General features: G+C 37.1%; 1 protein-coding gene across 1 annotated transcript in view; it reads right to left on the bottom strand.

Moving 5' to 3' along the window:
* Positions 1–22775, bottom strand: part of LOC127627010 (nuclear receptor ROR-beta-like) — a 37485-nt gene extending 14710 nt beyond the window's left edge. Inside the window, exons 1-3 of the mRNA XM_052103204.1 lie at positions 22589–22775; positions 1984–2069; positions 465–606 (exon numbers count right to left, since the gene is read on the bottom strand). Of these exons, the coding sequence (XP_051959164.1) occupies positions 465–606; positions 1984–2069; positions 22589–22595 (235 nt within the window). The 5' untranslated portion in view covers positions 22596–22775. The remainder of the gene's footprint in view (positions 1–464; positions 607–1983; positions 2070–22588) is intronic.
* Between the last annotated feature and the right edge of the window lie 1430 nt (positions 22776–24205).

Here is a 24205-nt window from a genome sequence, read left to right as displayed (position 1 = left end):
ACGACTGAAAAACTCGAAACCGGAGTTTCCAAGTTGAGACATTATAACATGGTGGTGGAGAGTGCGGTTTCTGTAGTGAATGACAGGTTTTATTTATTTTACTAAATACATCTAATTGTTAGTGCTTGCCATTTCGGTAATATTCATTTATGTATATCAGCAACCATTTGATGCATTTTCAAAATTTTTACACCTTGAATATAGCTTGTATTTGACCAAAATTCCATTATCGTCAGCAGGCGTAACAGAGTAATGTATTATACTGTCAAAATAATAATAATAGTTCCTCAAAAAATATGTATGAATGAACCTGGCGTCGTCCATGTTTCCTGTTCTTTCCGACAACAAAGCACTTGAATGCGACATACTCGTAATTACCACTTCAGAATTGGAAGTAGGAGAATTCCTATAGCACATGAATGCAGCAAAAGTTTGTTTGTAAGGAAGAATAGTATTTCTCTTACCATCCCGGGACATGCCCAGAGCCAGGCACTTCTGCAGCCGACAGTGCTGGCAGCGGTTGCGATTTGTTCTGTCAATCAGGCAGTTGCGCTGACGTGGACACGAGTAGGAGGCGTTGTTCTGTTGACTGCGTCTGAAGAAACCCTACAGTGGACACAACAATAGACTATTTAGATAGGCTTAATGCATTGTACGGCAAATTGTCTGCATAAACTAGTTCAAAAACTAGGTCACAACAATGGACAAACAGTCTGCTTAAACAACAAAAACTGTTTATTCCTTCCAAAGGAGGGTCAATTAATTGTTTACATCCAAGTGTTCACATAGTTTATCCGCACTGCACTGTGAATGTTTACATGGTGTGTTCAATAAAGACATGAAAAGGAATCGTTTGTGTGTTATTTGTTATAAGCAGACAGTGTTTGTCTATTGCTGTGACCTAGTTTTTAAACTAGTTTATGCAGAAATCAAGTTATACAATGTTATACAATGCAAGTGAATGGGTACCAAAATTTTGAATTTCCAGAAGTACATGAAGGCAGTATTATAGAAATCTATGAGACTCCATTGGTTAAATCTATCTTTAGAAGCGATATATGTGTAGGTGAGTAACAGATTAATAGATCAGTCCCGTTTTCATAAAAATCTCCACTTTCACATTCTTCTTCTTTTGTTTATGGCGATTCCCATTCTTCATGCATATCGCCATCTACTGGGCAGGAAGTAGAATTTATAGTAAAAGGACTTAAATATTGATCTGCTTCTCACCCACACCTATCTTATCACTTCTAAAGATATATATTTAACCACTGGATTCTTATGGATTACTTTTATACTGCCTTAATGGGCTTTTTAAAGCTTCAAAGTTCTGGTAACCATTACATTTTATTGTGAGGACTAAAGATCTGAAATATTCTTCTAAAAATCTATGTTTGTGTTCAGCAGAAGAAAGTTAATGATTACAGTATTTACATTTTTGGGAGAAATATCCCTTTAAGCTCACACAGGTGCCCTAGCAGAGTAACCACATGTGTAGTTTAACTTTGGAGATGTTCCACTAAGTCTGATAACCAGAATGTTTTAATGGAATATATATAATATATAATATATATATATATATATATATATATATATATATATATATATATATATATATATATATATATATATATATATATATATATTATTTGATGCTTTAAATCTTTTATATAAATATATATATATTATTTGATGCTTTTTGTGAGATCTTTTGTTTGAAAAGTGTGCTAGTGCTTTGTTTATTTGAAATAAATGCCACTTGGTTTGATAGTTTGTTATTTAATGCAATAAAATTTATAAAAAAGTATGACTTACAGTAAGTGTCTAAATACTTTTTGTGGCCACTCTGTTCTGTCTAAAATAACACAAAAGTCAGTTATAAGTAAAATCTTGATACTAAGAGTTACATAAATGATTGTGACTTTTTCGCAAAAGGTCATGGTTGGCTAGACAAATACAAAAACGAAAAGGTTTTCAACTAACCTTACAGCCTTCACATGTGATGACTCCATAGTGGATCCCTGATGACTTGTCTCCACAGATTTTGCATGGTATGACTTCAATTTGGGCTGAAAAGAGACAAAAAATACAATTACGTAACCTTTCATCATCATTTGCTTGTAAAAGTCTCTGGGCTACACAGCAAAGCCTCTCCCAGCTGACACAGTGACCACCTTGATTCAAAAGGTGATGTTGTCTTCAGAGCAGGCCAGAATAAACCTTTCTAATTTGTGTCAAGACATTCTGACATTTTATAATCTGTGATTCTTGGAAGACAGAAAGAGGATCGTTAGATCTGCTGAAAGAGGGGAGTCAAGCTAAGGCCAAACTCAATGTTAAGGTCGTATCTGCTTTCAGGTTCACAAGCAAAGTAGAACTTGATTAGATGTGCTTTTGTAAAAATCTCTTCTTGCATTAACCATTTGAACGGAATTTTTTCTCTCTCAGTTTAATGTTAAGAGACAACGTAAGTAAGCCATTCCTGTTGATTTCCCTGAGAAGTGTAAACACTGTGGCTGGGGAGGGACATTTTAATTCTAGAGAGCATTTTTTGGGGGCAAAAACTAAAATAAAAAATGATATCCCTGAGTGCAAAATGAGTCATTAACCTTTCTGTTAATAGTAACATTTCACAACCTTTGGGAGTACACTAGTATATACATGACCTCAAAGCTACAATAATAGGCAAAAACGAAATGCCACAAAACTACAATTTTGATTTCAAGGGACATTAATCATAATGTTTGCTTCAAACAGACAAGAGCAAGTGTTCCTTGTTGAAAACAGCCATGCACAGTTACAAGGCCATGTCAGGAGCAAGCAACTCTGAATTACATAACCAGAATATGGCAAATAGTGTAATGAAGGACTAAATACAAAATACACATGCAAGGCTCATCTTCAACCTTTCCTTCTCTGGCATGTTTAACTAGGAAATAAAACCAGATAAAGGGCAAAGAGAAAGAAGGAAAAGAGATGAGAAATCTCAGAGAGGAGCAGAGAAAGAGAGAGAGGAAGACAGAGGGAGAAACCCATCTCCCTGAAGAGACTGCATACTCACAATAAAGAGATTAGCCACCCAAACTAATCCTAAATTATTTCTCCACATGCTTGTTCCCCTACTCGCAACTGGCTTATCTGATGCAGCAATTCTCAATTAAGCTTTCCTCACTCAAACACAAATTCACTTCTGACTGTAATGACAGTAGAATGTACGAAAAAAGCACAAATTCCTTCCCTTAGGGTACTTCCGAAAGCTTGTGCAGTTATGGCAAATTTTTTTCATGTAAATTTATATTTTGAAATCTGGGCAACAATTTTGGAACAAAGGGACTTCCACTTAGTACAAATAGCATGATAATGAATCGAATACAAACCAACGGCAGTCTTGGATGCCGTTCGATACAGAGATAGAGCCCAATATTCAGTTCTCTGAAAACTTTCGAAACCAAGACTATGAAACTCTTAAAAAAAGAAAACAAACCCCCTTAACATTTTCCATAATATTATATTCAAAGTTTATTTGTCAAATGTGCAACAGTACAGCTGCAGCAGTCCTTGTTGGCAATGGAATGTATTGCTATATGAGCCCACGGTTAAAAAAGAAATTGTAGGCCTCATACACACTACGTTTAAAATTCATATTCCTAATATCATTGTTTTACAAAGTATTCGGTTTTGGCGAGTGTTTTTGAAAGTCTCCATTCTTGGTGGAGGAAAACGGCGTTCTAGTGCGTATGTAAATGTAGCAAAATTTATGAGTTAGATAGAAATAAACAATACAAGAATAGAAGTAGATTATAAAAAAGAGCAAATTAACCAGAAGTACAACATTTGAAATAAATATATTTTGGTATGAACAATTTTTTGAAAAAGATTTAATAAAAAGTCTAATAGTCTATAGAAAAAAGTATGTGTACAGTTTAGCTGTTTTATATAAAAATATTCAAGGCTAAATACAAGATTGAGGAGGGCAATTTTAAAGGAATGATTGATTCCACTGAAATGAACTTTTTATTTCAAATAATAAATAACCTTAAACACATTGATAGAAATCCACTTGCAATTGAAGTCTACTGGGAGATAATTGTACGTATACGTCTAATGGACTTCTATGCGAGTACCTGTCAATGCATTTTTATTGTTTGTTTTATAAACTGAGTGAAGTCAAAATTATTTTTGTGGTAATTGACAGCATGCCACAGTTGGTGTCAATAGATCTAAACTTATTGAATCTGGAACATTCCCTAAATATGGTTTTGAGCAGATTTGATCACAATATTAGTTTACCCTTAAACATCAATTTAGAACAACAATACCATCTCTAGGTAAAGAATCACAATCAAATTGGCCAACTTCTGAAATTCTTTGAGAATAGATTTACATGTCTGATTTATTTTCTCCTTAGTATGTACTAAATGAATATATAAAATTGTATATTGTACATCTAAAAAAAAAACGATTTCCTCTGAAAAATGAAACAATGGGCTTAAAACCCTTAAATGCTCTTACCTACAACATCTGTCTTCATTTTCAGAAAGAAGCACTGCGGTCACAAACACACCTGACTCGAGACCGCAGTGCAAAGCTAAGGGGTTTGTAAGTGTGAGCGCATCTCTGTTTGGTTTTGTGTGTGTGTGTGCGTGCGCACTGTTAATCTGACTGTGAGAATATAGCCTGACTAGGGTGGATATGACAGAATGAATACTGTATGTTGAAGAGTTTAATGAGTGTAATGTATTCATACTGTGTGCTGCGATGTGTGTACATAATTTATGTAACTTTAAAAAAAAAAATGTATTATATGTGCAGCTATGTTTGTGCAATAACTATAATGTGAGAAAAGGTTATGTGTATAGGAAATGTGCACACATTCTAGTCAATGTAATGAGATTAACACACACATACACATACATGCATACACTGACTAATGTTGCCTGGTTAAGCTGTGGCTAGTCTGTGCTGTAGCTCTTCATGTCTCATTCTAGCCCACTAGACTTAAGCCACTGTGTCTGTGGTTTTGGCAGTTATGGGAGTGGGTATACGGCCCCCATGACCCTATGGCTACATATAACCCAATCAAGGTCATTACCATAGCAATGATGAGTCAATTGAATGTCCTCTTTCTGGTCTATGAAAATGGAAGCACTATGAGTAATTGTAACCATGTTTGTTGCTAAAATTGTGAGTGCAAACATTGCTGTAACATACTGGGAGGATCATTTCAGAGTTCCACAATAGTGCAAAAGATTCTTTGAACTAGTATCTGTCGAGAGAGAGAGAGAGAGAGAGAGAGAGAGAGAGAGAGAGAGAGAGAGAGAGAGAGAGAATACATAAGACTATGTCCACCACAATAATTTTTAGTTTAGCAACTGCACCTGTTTATCAATTTGTTTTAAATTTGTCTCATCCAATAGATGTCATCAAAGTTCATCAAAGTGTTCCCACACAAACTGGACATCAATATGGTTTGCAAGCCAGTTTTACTTTACACAAGAGTATTATCTAGCTGGTGATATTTAGAGCAGAGGAAAATTTGAAAAATATATATTAACTAAATGTCCATGACTTGGGATTTTATATATTTCCATGACTTTTGCATGCCTGATAATAACAAAAAATAGTTTCCCTGATATATATAGGTTTTCCATGTCTGTGGGAACCCTTCTTTGAACTTCTTCACCCAGGTGCCTCCCTAAAAGTGTTCATTTGGATGAAACTGCAGGGTTAAAATGAAACGTATTATCAGAACTTATAATGGGATTTTTGTGCTTATAATGTTTGTTTGAGAAACAGATCAGGGTGAACTATCCCTTTAAGATATTGATAAGAATCCTCCTTACATTCACATAATTATTGAATTTCATTAGGGCAGACTTAGTTGAATTGATCTTGAGGCAATGATATTACATATGCAGTTTACATAAAAATAGATCTTTAAACAGAAAAAAGCACACACTGTCCTTACTTTCAAAGTCAAATAGTGGAGCATGGCGTTTTCAGCATTCAGTCATGGTAGTTCTGTAGAATGTGCTGGTACTTCAAATCAGGGTAAAACATCTAAAGGTTTTTTGTGTGGTAACAGGGACTGTGAGTTCTGAGCAATTGGCCCAAGTTTCAGAACACCGGTTCCTCTCATGACCCACTTTGCCAGTGCCAGAGCCAAACTGGGTCAAATGAGCATAGAGGCCTAAACCTGCAGTGAAAACATTCAAACACCAAAAAGCATTGTAAAATACTGCTTTAATTTAAGCTATATACAACTAGCATAATTGTATTTACAGCACTTTAAAAGCAGGGCACTAGATAGGCCACAGATGTACTGACTGATTATAGAGTAAGCCATGTTTTGTGTGCTTGGCAAATAAATCTAGCAAACGTTAGTGCAGGTTTATGTTTAAAACAAGAAAAAATAAATAAAAATAATAATTTTATATATATATATATATATATATATATATATATATATATATATATATACACTCACCTAAAGGATTATTAGGAACACCTGTTCAATTTCTCATTAATGCAATTATCTAATCAACCAATCACATGGCAGTTGTTTCAATGCATTTAGGGGTGTGGTCCTGGTCAAGACAATCTCCTGAACTCCAAACTGAATGTCAGAATGGGAAAGAAAGGTGATTTAAGCCATTTTGAGCGTGGCATGGTTGTTGGTGCCAGACGGGCCGGTCTGAGTATTTCACAATCTGCTCAGTTACTGGGATTTTCACGCACAACCATTTCTAGGGTTTACAAAGAATGGTGTGAAAAGGGAAAAACATCCAGTATGCGGCAGTCCTGTGGGCGAAAATGCCTTGTTGATGCTAGAGGTCAGAGGAGAATGGGCCGACGGATTCAAGCTGATAGAAAAGCAACTTTGCCTGAAATAACCACTCGTTACAACCGAGGTATGCAGCAAAGCATTTGTGAAGCCACAACACGCACAACCTTGAGGCGGATGGGCTACAACAGCAGAAGACCCCACCGGGTACCACTCATCTCCACTACAAATAGGAAAAAGAGGCTACAATTTGCAAGAGCTCACCAAAATTGGACAGTTGAAGACTGGAAAAATGTTGCCTGGTCTGATGAGTCTCGATTTCTGTTGAAACATTCAGATGGTAGAGTCAGAATTTGGCGTAAACAGAATGAGAACATGGATCCATCATGCCTTGTTACCACTGTGCAGGCTGGTGGTGGTGGTGTAATGGTGTGGGGGATGTTATCTTGGCACACTTTAGGCCCCTTAGTGCCAATTGGGCATCGTTTAAATGCCATGGCCTACCTGAGCATTGTTTCTGACCATGTCCATCCCTTTATGGCCACCATGTACCATCCTCTGATGGCTACTTCCAGCAGGATAATGCACCCTGTCACAAAGCTCAAATCATTTCAAATTGGTTTCTTGAACATGACAATGAGTTCACTGTACTAAAATGGCCCCCACAGTCACCAGATCTCAACCCAATAGAGCATCTTTGGGATGTGGTGGAACGGGAGCTTCGTGCCCTGGATGTGCATCCCACAAATCTCCATCAACTGCAAGATGCTATCCTATCAATATGGGCCAACATTTCTAAAGAATGCTTTCAGCACCTTGTTGAATCAATGCCACGTAGAATTAAGGCAGTTCTGAAGGCGAAAGGGGGTCAAACACAGTATTAGTATGGTGTTCCTAATAATCCTTTAGGTGAGTGTATATGCCAGTGAGGTATAAAAACCAAACTTATTTCAAGGTGAAGTATATTCTCTGAAAACGTGTCTTATTAAATTGTTAAGTAAATGTATCTTGTTTTAAGGATGTTTCGATTTTTCGTCCTAAGGCAGAATTTAAACTTGCTAGCGAAGGAATATACACTCACTGAGCACTTTATTAGGAACACCTGTACAACTACTTATTCATGCGATTATCTAATCAGCCAATCATGTGGCAGCAGTGAAATGCATAAATTCATGCAGATAAAGGTCAGGAGCTTTAGTTTATTTTCACATCAACCATCAGAATGGCGAAATATTACACTGCCTGGCCAAAAATAAGTTGCTGTTTGGATTTAAATAAGCAGATAAGAGCCTATGACTGGATCATTATTACAGTGATTAATATGTTTCAGCTGGCAATAATTATTTTAACCCTAACTGATGTAGTGTGTAGCTTGTTAAGAACTGTCCAACACATTATTAAAACCTGGAATGATAGAGGTGAACCGCTAGCTTCACGGAAGAAATGTGGTCGGAAAAAATCTTGAATTATCCTGATCGGAGATCACTAAAACATTTGGTGAATTCACATAAACAAATGACAGAAGAACTCGCGGCTATGTTTAATAGTGAAAGTAAGAGCATTTCCACACACAATGTGACAAAATAAAGATTGTACTGTGGAGCAATGGAAAATGTCATGTGGTCTCTATGAGTCCAGATTTACCATATTTCAAAGCGATGGGCGAGTCAGGGTAAGAAGGGAAGCCCATGAAGCATTGCACCTGTCATGCATAGTGCCCACTTACAAGCCTCTGGAGGCAGTTTTATCCTGTTTTTATCTGGGGTTGCTTCAATTGGTCAGGTCTAGGCTCAGCATGTGGTAATAAAAGTGGTAATAAAAAGTCAGTTGATTACCCGAATGCACTGAATGACCAGGTTATCCCATCAATGGATTTTTTTCTTCCCTGACTGCCCGGACATATTTCAGGACAACAATGCCAACATTCATCAGCATTAAATTGTAAAAGAGTGGTTCAGGGAGTATGAGGACTGATTTTCACACATGCAACTTTTGTATGATCTCCTGGACTTGAGGTTGCTTCAGGAAGGGCATCCAGCGTAAAACCTCAAAACCAAGTGATTCTCAAATATGCGGATCACAGATGGTCCACTGTGGCGACCCCTAATGGGAGCTGCTGAAAGAAGAACAAGAAGTGAATGATCTCCTTGGATTTTCACGCACAACAGTCTCTAGAGTTTACTCAGAATGGCACCAAAAACAAAAACAAATCCAGTGAGCTGCAGTTCTGCCGATGGAAACGCCTTGTTTATGAGAGAGGTCAACAGAAAATGGCCAGACTGGTTCAAGCTGACAGAAAGGCTACGGTAACTCAGATAATCACTCTGTACAATTGTGGTGAGTAGAATAACATCTCAGAATGCACAACACATTGAACCTTGATGTGGATGGGCTACAACCGCAGAAGACCATACAAGTGTTCCTAATAAAGTGCTCAGTGAGTGTAACTGGATAAATTGCAGGTAAAATTAAAAACATATTCAACTTGATGATTGTAATATGTGTGTTTGTGAGTTCAAATGTTTTATGGGTTGTGTATGAATTTTTGGTCAAAATGAATATATTGAATGTGTCTGTTTGTGTGTTAGAATGGCCACAGGGCCTGTGTGTGTAGACCTGTCATATGAAATAAGGAGACATCCGCGTCTATGTCACTGTTGCCAGGACAACCACAGCCTCCCTGGGTTTGTGGGTAGGAGGCCTGTATAGTCTGCCTGTCAGAGCAATCATCCACACCACCATGACATCCCAACAGCACATGATGTCATCGCTACCCCTACCAATACAAATAAACAGCACATTTGTCATTGTCTTACCTATGCTAATTTTACTTCCACAAAGGGTTATAAACCTAAAAGAATGAGATGAATCCACTCAAATATGGACATAGGACAAACCTAGAGGGATGTTAGTGCTGGAATCAACTACCTCTTTAAATGCTAACATCTTAATGTTGCTAAAACCATTACAGATTTGCAAATTAGTTTCCTATTTAACGACAACAAGAAGCGTGCATTTTGTATGTGTCAAAAACCATCAATGCGGAATCGAAGAATCAGAATTGGCATATACATATTATACATGCATAAATTACACTATTATTGAGCTAAAACAAGCATGTGCTTGTTTTTGCATGCTGCAAGGCTCCTTGCCCCTGTCCATGGTTACACATAAGGGTTAGGCCATTCAGAAGGTTATGTAAGAAAGGGAGTGCAGTGCTGGCAATTCCATCGTTAAGAGGAGCTCAGCCCTGCAGGCTTAGCCGAGAATGGACAGGAGCTGCGGAATATCGCACATGCTCGTCTCACAGTTAGCAACAGCAGCTAAGAACACTCAAGTCCCTAACTAAGTGTAAAAAAGACTTAAAGTGAGAAAATGCCACACATACTGTAAAGAAGGTCATTTGCATTGCAAGTGGCATCTGCACACAAATGATGTTATACCTTTTTTCATAACAAACAGCACTTTTCTTAACCATTTTTGCAATTACTTTTAACCAGCTGGTCTCAATGTAATTATTATTGCATGACAGTTCCCCTCAAGTTCACAAGGTTGTTCAAACAGAGTAAAGTGTCAAAATGCTTTTTGTCTATGTTCTTTTTGTGAAATGCTTTCTTTTACAAATTCACTATATTTCTTTAAAAGAAAATGGCAGTTGGTTTGATACTTTAGCATATAATTCAAAGCCATTCAAACATTTTTAAATGTGGATTTAGTGTCCAAATATTTTGGGGGCCACTGTATCGTGTTGATACAACCATTGTGGAAGTTTTAGAGATTAATTTCCATGTGGAAAAGAGGGACACACACGTATGTTGTGTTTCCATGTTTTATGGGGACTTTCCATAGACATTTTATACTGTACAAACTATATATTCTATCCCCTAATCCTACCCCTAAACCTAACCCTCACAGAAAACTTTCAAAAAACATCATTTAGTATGATTTCTAAGCTGTTTTCCACATGGGGACTGACAAAATGTCCCCAAAAGGTCAATAACTTCGGGTTTTACTATCCTTATGAGGTCATTTGGTCCCCACAAAGTGATAAATACACGCTCACACTCACTCACTCACTCACTCACGCTCACACGCACTCACGCTCACACACACACACACACACGCACACACGAGGGGCACGTGGATTGTATAATTGATTCCTAATGATATAAATGTATTTTCTGTCCCAGGAGAAGTTCCCTGTCTTTCTAAATAGTTCTTTAATTAGCTTCATTAAAGTGGATATGAGAACTTCTGTAACTTAATTTATTAATACACATGCACACCCATACACGCTGGAGAACACTGATAAATAGCCTATTTGGTGTCAATGCCAGTTATCATGTCTGTGGTCTGGGTGACAGATGTGTAACAGTTCACAATGCAATCATTTTGTTATTCATAATTCAGATGATTATTATCATTTGCTGTTACGTGGCATCAATGCATCTTGAAAATTTTGTAAGTGTACAGTGAAGAACAGTAAGTGGTGTTACTGATGGTACTGATATGTTAAACATGCAGGTTGCACACAGATTGGCATACACATTTTGTAACAACGTTTAAATTTAAATATTTTTTTTATGTTTTGTGTTTTCTCATTTATGTTTTCAAATTCAATATAGTTTTGAAAAAATTTAATTCTGTTATTTGCTCAGCCTCATGTTGTTCCAACCCCATATTACTTTCTTTATTCTGTGGGACACAAGATATTAAACAGAATGCTAGTCACCATTCACTTATTTTTTTCTCTCCAAACAATGAAAGTGAATGGTGACTGAGGCTAACATTCTGCCAATCACCTTTTTGTGTTCCATGGAAGAGAGAAAAAATTACATGGGTTTTGAACAACTGTGAATGTGAGTAAATGATGACAGGTGGTGCATAAGTGGTACTTGGAAGGTCTGATATAATCAGATGTACTTGGTCTGAAAGGTTTGAAAATCACTGATCTAGTGAATTTTCTTGTCTGGGCCTGTTACTATTTTTGTTAGTATTAATTTGATTGAAATGCTGTGATATTTGGCAGTTACTTCAGTGATACCCTGCAACCTTGTTTGCAGCATTACTTGAGGTGACTGGATTGATAATTTTAGCCTCCAGATGGAGGGCCATTTAAAGTGTTTGTTGTAAAGCTTGCCTGTATGCACATGATAAGATGTTGTTTTGTCATCTGGCAGCCGGCCCAATCATATTCTAAAACCTTGTTGGGATATGCTAAACAGTGATACTAATACATTGTGTAGGTGGGAGATTATCTGCAACACGCACACTTGTGAGCATGTCAACAATTCCTGTCTCTTTAGTACAGACAAGAACAGACACACTCATACACAAAACTGCATTAGACTGGGCAGTGTACTGTCTGAGGAATTGTCCATCCATTGCAGACAAATTGACATGTATGTTTGAAGAGGCAGGGTTGAGATGGGGTGAGAGGGTAGTTGTAATTATAGGTTGTCACCATTAGGTGGCACATTGTCCAGATTGGGAACTAGTGGGTGATGAATGTATACTGCAGACCAAGAGAAGCAGCCTGTGACAGCATGTGGTGTTCATACATGTTTTACTTAATTTCCTTCAGGGAAGGACTTTGAGATAAAGGCCACAGGCACAAACTAACCGGCCTTCACTGCCAGCAACATTAGCATTCTAATTCTAGCAGTGCTCACACAATGTATTGCTTAGAAAATAATTAGAACAATTCCAAAGAAAATGGAACAGATTTTCCCATTTTTTTCACCTCTCAGTCCTTTAAAATATTTAATAAGATGCATCTGACCACCTGCGATTCCATTAGTTAAATATGCAAGCTTCAAAAACGACAGCTTCTTCACCCACTACATATGTCTAATATGCCTGCAGCAACCAAAAATCCCCTGGACATCCTCTTGGCTCATTGATATAATCCTTGACATGAAATTCACATTGTTATGTGTTTCTGGTAAGTAATTTTAATATAAGATAATAATTTTCAGTGTGTATATTGTTTTGAACTCCAGGATCTATTCATGTTCCATCTAAATGCAATTGCTCGGTGTCTATGTGTCCTTGCATAGCAAAGTGCACTGTTGTTCTGTTGCTTTTTTCTGTCCCAGCACATCTATTTAGCACATGTTTTAACAATTCATGTCTGAGACATGGCTAAGAACGAGAATTGGGTAAGGTTTGGGTGCATTTAGGTCATTTTGTAGACCTCATGGGTAATTTTGATACACCAGTAGCATGTAGCAAGTCTTTTTAGACAATTAATGAAAAAGTGAAAACATTTAATTCCCATTTAATTATTGTGATTTGATCTGTTAGTTTTTGCCTATTTTTGATGAAATAGGCCAACTTTATCACTGACCTCTCAGCTTTAAAAGCTTCAAATACCCTTTCCCAGAACACCGGCCATCTGTGCATCTGTATGTATGTGTGAACAAGAGTGTGAGAAACAGAAAAACAGTCACAAACCATCTCCCCTTCTACCGTATGTGCGTGCGCATGTGTGCGTGTATATGAGTGAGCTCTTATATGTTAAAAGGCACATGGTTGCTGGGAGTATTTCTCTGGTGCAGAGTATTTGTTGATGAGGCTGCAGGCATTTCCCTATTGGCTTGTCATCGGCTGTGCCAGACTCAGGCATCTTTGATCTGAGACATGATTGGCCACCTCACTGAGGCTACAGAAGGGGACATACTGGCATGCATCCAGCATTTGAAGAATATAAAGCAACATATATCTGAAACTACAGAATGCTAATATATGTGCTCAGCCACTGCAATATTGTAATTAGAACATATAGATTCTACAAAAAGTATTAGGAAAAGATATGCAAGGACACATGTAAACACATGCAGTGTATATACAGTAAGTGTGAGTGTGGATCTTACTGGATTTTATTATGTTGTGTTGCTTCCTTGATGATCAATGACTGTTTTGCAACTTTTGTGATAGTTGTGCATGAGTCTCTGGTTTGTCCTGAGCTGTGAAGCGGCCCACTGTTCTTAAGTAAAATCCTCCAGGTACTGAACATTCTTTGGTTTCCATGCATCAGTGCTAGGGAAGTTATTCTAAATACGTAATCTACTACAAATTACATATTACTTATCTAAAAATGTAATCAGATTACTTAACTGATTAATTAATCTAAAAGGTAATCACATTACAATTTTTTTTACTTTTAAGATACTTTTCCTAGAAAAGTTTTTGGTTTCCCAGTCAAATTAAAAATATTTCCTCCTAATTCATTGTCGTGACACTTCAGTTGTCACAGAAACTCTAACAGACATACATATGTATTCATATTTGAATACAGAACTCATTACTTTAGAGCAAATAATGTATTTAAAAGTAATTACTTTTATTGAAAGTCTGTTACTGTAAAATGATTACAAAAATTGTATAACAAAAATGTATTACATTACTTTTTTGACAAAAAGTAATTAGATTACAATAACTAATTACTTTGTAATTGAATACACCCAACACTGTTCAGCATCTTCTGTACATCTGAGTTACAAAAGGTGCAAACATTCATTGACTCTCAAGAAGGCAACACATTATATTAAAGGAATATACCGGGTTTAGTACAAGTTAAGCTCAATCGACAGCATTTGTGGCATAATGTTGATTTGCACAAAAATTTGTTTCAACTAGTCCCTCCTTTTCTTTAAAAAAGAAGCAAAAATCTGGGTTCCAGTGATGCACTTACAATGGTAAATGGGACCAATATGTAATCAGTAAATTGAATGGGGCCAAACTAAATATTAAAATACTCACTTTCAAAAGTATAGCCACAAGATATAAACAATGTTTGTTAACATGATTTTTGTGTGAAAATAAATCACCTACTAACCTTTTGTTTGTAAAGGTATAGCCGATTTTACAACTTCATTGCTATGACAATGAAATGTCAACAAACCCTAAAATTACTAAAAATTAAGATTGAAACAACTTTAAACTCAAATAATACATGGGTTTTTAACAGAATAAACGTCAGAGCTATTATAAAATTAGAAGCTTCACATTTCTGCCTTTTAAACCCACCAAATTGGCCCCATTCACCTCTAACTGTAACATCGATTTTTGCTCACTTTTTGTTAAAAGTTGAAAAGAAAAAGTTGAAATTATTTATACATTTGTATAAATTCTGAAAGGGGAGTATAAACTTGTGAGACAAAAGGTGGATGCAAACTTATGGACTCAACTTTAAAGGTCTATGTATAAATGTATAAAAGATCAAGGAATTGTGTAGACGCCAGTCTTGGTATTGTGGGTGAAACTGTTTACAAGGGACAAAAGTACTTGCATACCTTACTGAGAGAATCACTTCATTACTATGACCTTCATGACCTGCCTGTCCTCCACCAACACAACCTCATTGACCTCGTCAAACTTTGAGCTGTCCTTTAAGAAAGTGAGTGTATGTGTGTGTGTGTGTGTGTGTACTGGAATGGACTAGACAGGAAAAACATCACATCTTATTTAATGGTTTCCTTATTACAATCTCAAACAAGATGCAGTTCAAAACAGATTACATTCAAAAACATTAAAACATTCAAATCGCTCAACCAATTGGTTATCAGTCATGTATGTATACTTTGACCTTATAGGTTGCTTTGGGATGAGCACTTGTACTGTAGGTTGTTTCTAGCTGAGAGAGAATGCACATATTTACTGTGACATGCCGCGGCTTCATGGAGTGGTCTGTCATTGTGGCCCAATGGGTTATGTGTGTTTATGTGTGTTGAGTAAACTGTTAAAGTGGGTTAGTAAGTCACTCAGCCTAAGGCAAGAATCGCTGTGTCATATCTGAGTGTTTGGACATTGTACTCTCTCACTTTTTTCTCTTCAGAATTACATAAGCCCACATGATCGGTGGAAGGATTTACAGTATTATTTTAAATATAAATATAGTTGCTCTGCAACTAAGAAGACAGTTTTTTAAAGAGACTAATCTATTCTAAAGGCCGAATCATACTCTATGCAAGTACTGTCCACTTTTATGGTGAGTTTACTCTTTAAAGTCAAATACTGTCATGGTGGAGCAACAGTTTGAAGAGAATATTACTGAGCAAACCAATTAAAGTCAATAAATGTATAGCCACTTCAGTCCAGTTTAATGGCACAGACTTTTGATGGCATCTCTTTCACCCCCATGAGTAACACTAGGCTTTGCTAAAACATGCCAAATTTTTTGGACAATGCTATGGACCAGGATATGATGTCACAAGGATTTTAGTAAATACAATTTCTTTCCAATTAACAATTAATATCATATTCAAAATGTAAAAAAATACAGTTTTTTCACTTCTCAGCAACAATAAAAAAACAAACACAGCTTTGAAATATGCATCCTTTGAAATGAGCCAAGAGGTCAGTGTGTGATGTTTTGAAACTCCATTGGTCACGCGTCCTCTCGTCATCCAGATTCGCAGTTCAGGGTTCACCAAGCTTGAACTTTGGTACGCAGTGGCATATGAAATTTCTTCGCATGGGATTGCGTTTCCTGTCTCCCGTGTTTGGATGCGTTTGAATGGGAGTGAATGGAGTGTGAAGTGTAGTGTGACCGTCCCTTAATGCAAGAGTGCATGCTATGTATGTTAAACCAGACAGTGCATTAGCCAAGTGCTCATATCTGCTCATGAGTACTCGCATAATGTTTATTTAGGGCCTAATGTAACAATATACGGCATGGTTTAAAAACTGCAGAAATATATTTAACATCATATACAAGGACAGGACAACTATTATTATTTAAGTATACCCAGAAAAGCTTCTTAATTTATTTTAGTTAAAGAGTAGAATTCCTTGAGCAGAGTATCAGCAGTGTCTGATACTGATCACTGCTGATATGAGCAGTTTTACATACAGTATATATACATTTAGAGATACAAGTCTTTTTTTCCTAACATAGTACATTGCATGAGAACATGTGGGGCTGTCTAAATGTTAAAACTGTCCTGATATTCATTAAAATGCCTCTGTTCTCTAAATATTGGTATCTACTATTGTGTGTGTGCGCTGTGTGCCTCTTTACGGCTTCCCTCTCAGGACGGGATGTATTAGCTCGCCTTAGGCCACAATTTAATTCCACGTAACGAGGTCCTTCCCCAAAGTGGCCCCAGGAGCCCCTCTCTGAAAGAAGCAAATTGATCACAAAGACAGACTAAGGGCCTCTCTTCACCTGAGAGCGCAGTTTATCTCTCTCTCTCTCTCTCTCTCTCTCCCTCCCATGATTATTCCATCTCAGTATACTTATCTGTATTAAGCTTTCTTTAAGATCTCTCATGCTCTTCATCTAAATCTCTTCGAGGGCCTCTATTTCAAAAGCTCACACAAATAGTTCTTCTGTTAAACACTGTTTTGTTGGCCATTTTGCCGTCACACTCAACACACCGCTCTTAATGTAATTTTCATATAGGCTTCCTAAAACAGATGTTATCACATTAGCATGCATGCTTTTAAAATCTGGTTCGAAGTGTTCGCCGTGTAAGAGCGTGCATGCAGTCAAAGCACTTATGATGTCAGCACTTTGATGGTGCAATGGATCTGTGGTAATGAGATTTCTATGTATATACACTATGTGGGTTTTCTGCGTTCCACTTTATGGACATGTTCGTTCTGACATGTTTGGCCAAACAAGTCTTTGCAAACAGATGCACAGAATGCAACTGAGATTGAAGTGGAAAATATCTTTGAGCAAATCACACAGTACAAACTCATATACCACAAAGTGAGAGAGAGCTCCAATCTAGTTCCAATTTCTGTGTTACATAACTATGTGTTTTAATTCTCTCTTAAGTGTAAGATTATGTTTCTCTTTCTCCTGTGTGCCTAAGGTTGAACAGTGCACCTTTCAGCAGAAAGTTCCTTTTTGGACACAATATATCATACTGCCAGATGTTTAAAACTTACAAACAAAAAATACATGAAATTCATACTATATGTTTAGGTATTGCATCCAGTATGCAGCATTATTGTGATGTTGTTAGAGTAATTTCACCAATGTTCATGTTCTTTAAAGACAAGGATGCATAAAGCTCCCCAGACCCCACCTGCATCATATCAAAAGCCCCAGGTGCCACTATCCAAAGCACACATTACTGAATGAATGAACACCTAGCGAAGGCGAGACCAGTCGGAGAGAACTAATAAAACCAACAAGCTGCAAAGCAGAGAAAACATGCAGAGATGCCACTGCTGCAATACCGCAGGGAGGGTAAAAAACAAACGCACATGTTTAGCCTTACAGTTCAGTCTGTTTTAAAGCTGCTCTCTCATGCACACTGAACCATCTCAAACAAGGGCTCAGAAAAACAGATGACACACTCTAGTCTACACATTCCAAGTCAAAACTTTCACAAAAACACTACAGTGGATCAAAGCCAACACTGTCACACTCTAAAATAGATGTCAAGACAGAGGATGCAGGCACACTCTCTGCTTGACATTCACCTAGAATAAAAATGTTACCTCTGATCTCAGTATGTATTATTTAGTATGTAGAATAACAGTAAGTTGCACCCTCAAAGTTTAAAAGCACCAAAATAAAAAATGAATAAAGAACAGAGCTCACTGAATGGATTAGGTTTATGCCTCACTTTAGGGGATTACATCTGCTTTTCAGGTTGTGTAAGTACAGTCAGCTAAATAAAAAGGAAAAGAAAATCAACTACAATTGATCATATGATATCAGTATCGATACTAACCTGGGCTTCAAATTGAAAGACAGGACAAAAATTTTATTTACGACAACATCAATGTGGGGAAACTTCTAGTAGTTTTCCAGTCAGAAATACTGTCTGCTGCTAAAAAGACCCCCCAACATGTTCTGGGTGCTGGAAAACTCTTTATGAAATTCAAAATATCAGCAAACAATTTAGCCCTTTACCTATTTTAAGTGAATAAAATAAAGATTTTATAGGCATATGTGATGCTTTTGTTGTCTTTTTAACTTGTACTTTTTAACCTCAAAATGTTATTGTATGTATTTATTTATTTCTTCAATTTTTTAACACACAATACATAGAAACTTTGCTTATTTATTGGTAGTTTTATTTTGATATTTTTGGCCTACGGCCTGGTTAGAGATTTAGAGCAGTTTGCAATGTACACTACGTAATTCATGTCTGTGATGTGGTTATGTGGACAGTGGCAGACAAACAAACAATGCTGTGTTTATTGATCTTACTCCTAACTGCTAACTCCTAACTCCCTTACACACACACAATCTGGGAAAAAAAACGCTTCGTAAAGACACATAATCAGCTAAGAGACATATTAACATACATACAGTACTTGGGATAAACAGTATCCTGAGTGGATCCTACTGTACACAGTTATAGTGTATACCCACAGTTTACTGTATGTTAGTCTAATGTAGAAATAAAGCTCATTGTTGAGCGGGCCATGTATATTGATCCAGCTCTTCAGCAAACTAAGCGTAACATCAGGCTGGTCGATGGATGGATGGCCTCTCACTCTAGATGCCAATGTGATGCTAAAAGCTATTGGCATTGGGAGTTCATGCGTAACTCTGTCTCTTTTTGTGTCTATGGCTCAGAGTTTCAGGGGTGCAGCTGGGACTGAGATGCGCCTGGACAAAGAAACAAGGTGATCCAGCAGGGAATTCACACATAGATATGTCAAAAAACAGACCAGTTATGTCTGCTTGCTGTAGACTGTGCCTTAAAATAAAGAAATAAATATAAATACAATCCTTGAATGTGCTGTGTGTGCCAACACAGTTTAAATGTGATCTGCGTGTGATAGAGTTGTGGGAAAACTAACACCAGCCCTGAAGCAGCACTGCTAACTGAAATGGAGAAGATGAAGTTTGGAACGGATGTGGATCTACAGTTACTGGGTACCACAGTCCATCAGATATATTGGAACACATGCAAGTCCATCTCTGATCAATTAAGCAATCAAATAAATGTTTTGACCAATAGAACACATCTCTGTGTACACAACTAGCACCGTCAAGCACACAACAAACAAGCCAGTGCATTAATAACATGATGGTCACTTTAAAGGAATTGTATGCTTTCAGTATTTTATCATCATATTCTACCTCTAAAAAATTCTCCTGAAAAGTGGAATCATAGTAAAAAACTGTTCATTAGCAAACATGAAGCCTATGGTAATTAAGACCATTATAAACTATAACAAATAATTTGCCTGATTTTCACTTTTACAATCTGAAAATCAGAGATCAGTGAAAGAATTAGAAAATTTTTGGGTGTAAATTGACTAAAATGTCAGGCTACTCTCACAAGCTACTGAGCTAAACAGAATTGTTGCAATTTAATGAAGAGAGAGAGCGAGAGAGAGAGAGAGAGAGAGAGAGAGAGAGAGAGAGAGAGAGAGAGAGAGAGAGAGAGAGACTGTGACACAGGGGAGGTCGAGACAGAGACACACTTTCTCCTTCACTGTGAGAAATTTACAGAGATGAGAGAAAGATACCTTCACAAACTCTCAAACCTCATGCCACAGTTTTCCAGTTTGACAGAAACCGATCAGATGCTAGTGTTTCTTATGTTCATAATGTCCTGTATAGTGTATATTGTTATTATAGTTTTATATTTTATTTGATTCATTACCTGGCACCTTATTTTAATTCTATCTTATCATTATTTTTTGTGTTGTCATTATCTGTTTTGTGTATTAATGCTTTGGCAATATTGTATGTAAACACAATCATGCCAATAAAGTACTTTTAAATTGAAAAATTGAGAGATTGAGAGATTGAGAGAGAGAGAGAGAGAGAGAGAGAGAGAGAGAGAGAGAGAGAGAGAGAGAGAGAGAGAGAGAGACTCAATTAAAAAAGTAAAAACTTCCTTCCAATCACTAATTAAATATAAAAAGATAACTTTTTCCGTTCTGGCAGTCACTGGAAGGCAAAACATTGACAGGAAATTTAAAAAAAAAAAATTCGTAGGCCTACGTATTTTATACAGCCTAATAATCAAAGATTAACCGGCAAACTACAAAAAGGATATATGCTTCTAGAAGATTCGAAGTGGTTTAATTGGAAGCCTATTGAAAAAGTTGATGAGGTCCGCGCGGCAGGCCGACGTCAGACGGGGAACTCAAGCCGGGTTCGGTAAGGGGCCTCCGATACTAATGTAATTCTTTCTGACACGGTCCTTTGGGGCATGGAAAAAGAGAAGCAGAGAGGTGCTCTGGGTCGTGTATAGGTTATGACACAGAGATGCAGAAATATAGATCGTTTCACATGGGAAACGCACTGATCAGACACTTAAAGAGCGGAAAGTTTGTCCGTGCAAGAGTGAAAAAGAGGGTTTCCCAATAGAATTAATTTCCATTAATAGAAAACAGAGACGTAAACATTAGTCAGTGGATAATAAGCAGGTTTTACTTTAGAACACACACACACACACACACACACACACAAAATTTGCATCGAAAAGTTCAGTATGGATAACTCCTGTAGGTCTAATTATCAAAATGTAATAATTCGAGTGGATTATGGGATTTATTCGTTTAGGCGATAGTTAATGCTTTGTAACGAAAACAACCGCATAACGAAAACAGTACAACTTTGAATGAGCTTGGAGCAAAACCTCTCAATTTAGATCACAGCACAACATGTGTAGCTATTTTTATTTTTCAATGACCTGATTCTTATTGATGTAGGCTACTATTTATTAAGACATGTCCATGGATATTAAATCTTATAATTTTTTATTTATTTATGTTATTAGCTCATTAAAAATATCAGCCTTTATCTAAAGTATAAAACAAAATATTTAGCACACTGTAAACACTAAATGTGTATTTTAATACGAACCGATGTGCTCTAACAGTGGCGGTAAACGAAACAAACTATACAAGTAAAATTAAAAGCCACGCTACATATGTAGGCCTATATATATATATATATATGTAAAAAATTAATGTCTACAAATAATTTCCATGCTTATTAAAATTGTGTCCATACCATAATTTGCAGGTGTAACTGCAACAAGCCTGAAGACTAGAAGGGGGAAAGCGCGCGCTTCTCCATGCGCGTGTGAACTCTGGTTGCTCGGACATCGGTGCTGCACTTCGACGCTTTCAGCGCGCAGCGGCGCCTGACTGACGGAAATGGGTCAGTGGAACGCATGACACAAACCCCTCTTTACCCACACCGTGGAGGCTTGCCTTAAAATACTATTCACTTTTAAACATAAGCCTACACTTCCAATAATAATACAGTTCAAATTTGATGGAACTCTTTCCCCCCATCTTGTTAACCATTCTCCACACACGCCTACTGGTCTAAAAAGATCCCGTTACAGTATCTCAATTTAAACCAGAGCACAAGCTTCAAAGTACGTAATTGTACAATTTCAGTGTTCATTTTTTAGGCTGATAAATAAAATCCTACTTTTTAGGAAAGTTGGAGAGGAGTCCATATGACGTCTGGCAGAGAAAGTCGCGTGGACTTCATAAACATGAGAATGTTGTGAAGCTTCTGCTCGTGTACTGGTCAAACCCCTGAATATGAAATGCATCTGATTTAAAGCAGACGTGTCAATTTATCCATATGTTCATTCATTTGAGTCTGACTGATTTATATATATATATATATATATATATATATATATATATATATATATATATATATATATATATATATATATATATAGACACATGGACCCCTCAAGGCGCCATGGACATAGATAGTATGCCTAGAATGAAAGAAACTGCACCAGTATGGACAAACTGTGCGGACAGAAAACTGAGATGGGAATAAGAATATACCCTTACTTCATAATTCTAACGAGCTGTCAAAAACAGCTGTATTCCTACCTCGCATGGTGGTGGCGACTCGCTCCCGAACGCGCCAGTCATGTAGGAACAAACATAAACCAGAGTAAAAAAAACACAAGATCCTCGGTGATGATGAAGTTTCGTCTCGTCAACGTCAAAGTGGGAGACTATTGTGCTAAACCATTCCAGAGGTGCGCGTGGAGCGGGCGAGAGCGAGCGGCGCGGTGGTTGGACTCTTCAGTTGTGCGGTAAGGCCAGCATGCGGGTTTTCACATGACATCTGCGAGCGCAAATACCCAGCGGAGGTTTTCACTGCCCCCACGAGCGAAGGCGAGAGCGCACGGCAGGTTTACGGGAGCGCGGATTGGACGGACACTTTTCGCTCCGCCCACTTTCTAGCGTCTTCAGTCATTAAGTTGTACTAAGCAAACAGACACTTTGCGGACTACGAGACGTGGTGCTGATTATAGCTAGAGTTAGCACACAACCCAGCGCATATCGAAGTGCCTTCGTTTTACATTTATCCATGTTTTGTTTGACTCTCAAATTGCTTTTATTACGATTATTAGGCTATTAGTAGTAGTTGTAGAAGCAGCAGCAGTATAGTAGACTTGGTGTAGGATTGTTATTATTGTCTTTTGAAGAGATTGATAGTGCTGTACAGCATGATTGCACAAAACAGAGGAAAATGTGTGGCTGTGATGTCATGTTAGTTTGTAACAAGCAAACTTTTGAGATAGAAATATGTCATGTTGGTGAAAGACATGCTTATTACATCTAATACATTGTGGAATAATAACAGTTTAAAAAAATACTTGCCATAATAAATCCATTTAATAACATTAATTTTGATATTTACATTTTGACATGTGATTTAGCAATGATGAGAAGACACCAGCTAGAGAGAGAGCAAACGGCATTTAAAAGCAAACAAAATCACTGTATTTCCCTTGAACAGAATTCACAAATATAAAGGCTACCCTGTCATTTAAAGGTGAAGAAGACATTTTGAGAAAAATATGTCTATTATATTTCTGGCATCTCTATGATATACAGCATACAACAAAATAAAGCTGGGAACTTAGAATGGCAAACTGTGTTGTCCCTGAAATACATAGTGTCTATTTAAATAATTGAAGTCATACAAACCAGAACAAGAACCAAAAAAGTTGAATATATACAGTATGATGATAAATATGATGATCTGGTCAGTAAATTTGGATCTGTCAGGCATTTGATTTAGGTGCAGTACCTAAGAGAGGCTTGATATTACGTCATCAAATCAGGTGCCAAATCACACAATAGCAGCACTGGGCACAAAAAATAAATAAAAAAAATAAATCTGAAAACTTGTATTGGTTAAAGGTTTCATTACAGTAAAAAAGAAAAAATTAAAGAAAGCATAATATGACCTGAAATCTTTATAATCCAAATGATTTATTTTTTTAAACAAACCACTAAGTGTATAATGCTGGGCACAATAAATATTTTAGATAATTAGCCACAAATCAGTTATTCATTATGGAGTCATCTACTCTATCCATTTAAACAGCAAATAGCTTAAGAGAGTGTGACAATTGCCCACTGCCTGTGTGTGCAGGGGGAGGTGGAGGCAGAGACAGTGCCATAGACCCCTACAGGGTAAGGCAGAGACTA

This window comes from Xyrauchen texanus, chromosome 3 (genome assembly GCF_025860055.1).
Source record: "Xyrauchen texanus isolate HMW12.3.18 chromosome 3, RBS_HiC_50CHRs, whole genome shotgun sequence".
Classification (NCBI taxonomy): Eukaryota; Metazoa; Chordata; class Actinopteri; order Cypriniformes; family Catostomidae; genus Xyrauchen; species Xyrauchen texanus.
The sequence above is the reverse complement of the archived record's forward strand: the minus strand, read 5'-3'. Positions and strand labels throughout refer to the sequence as shown.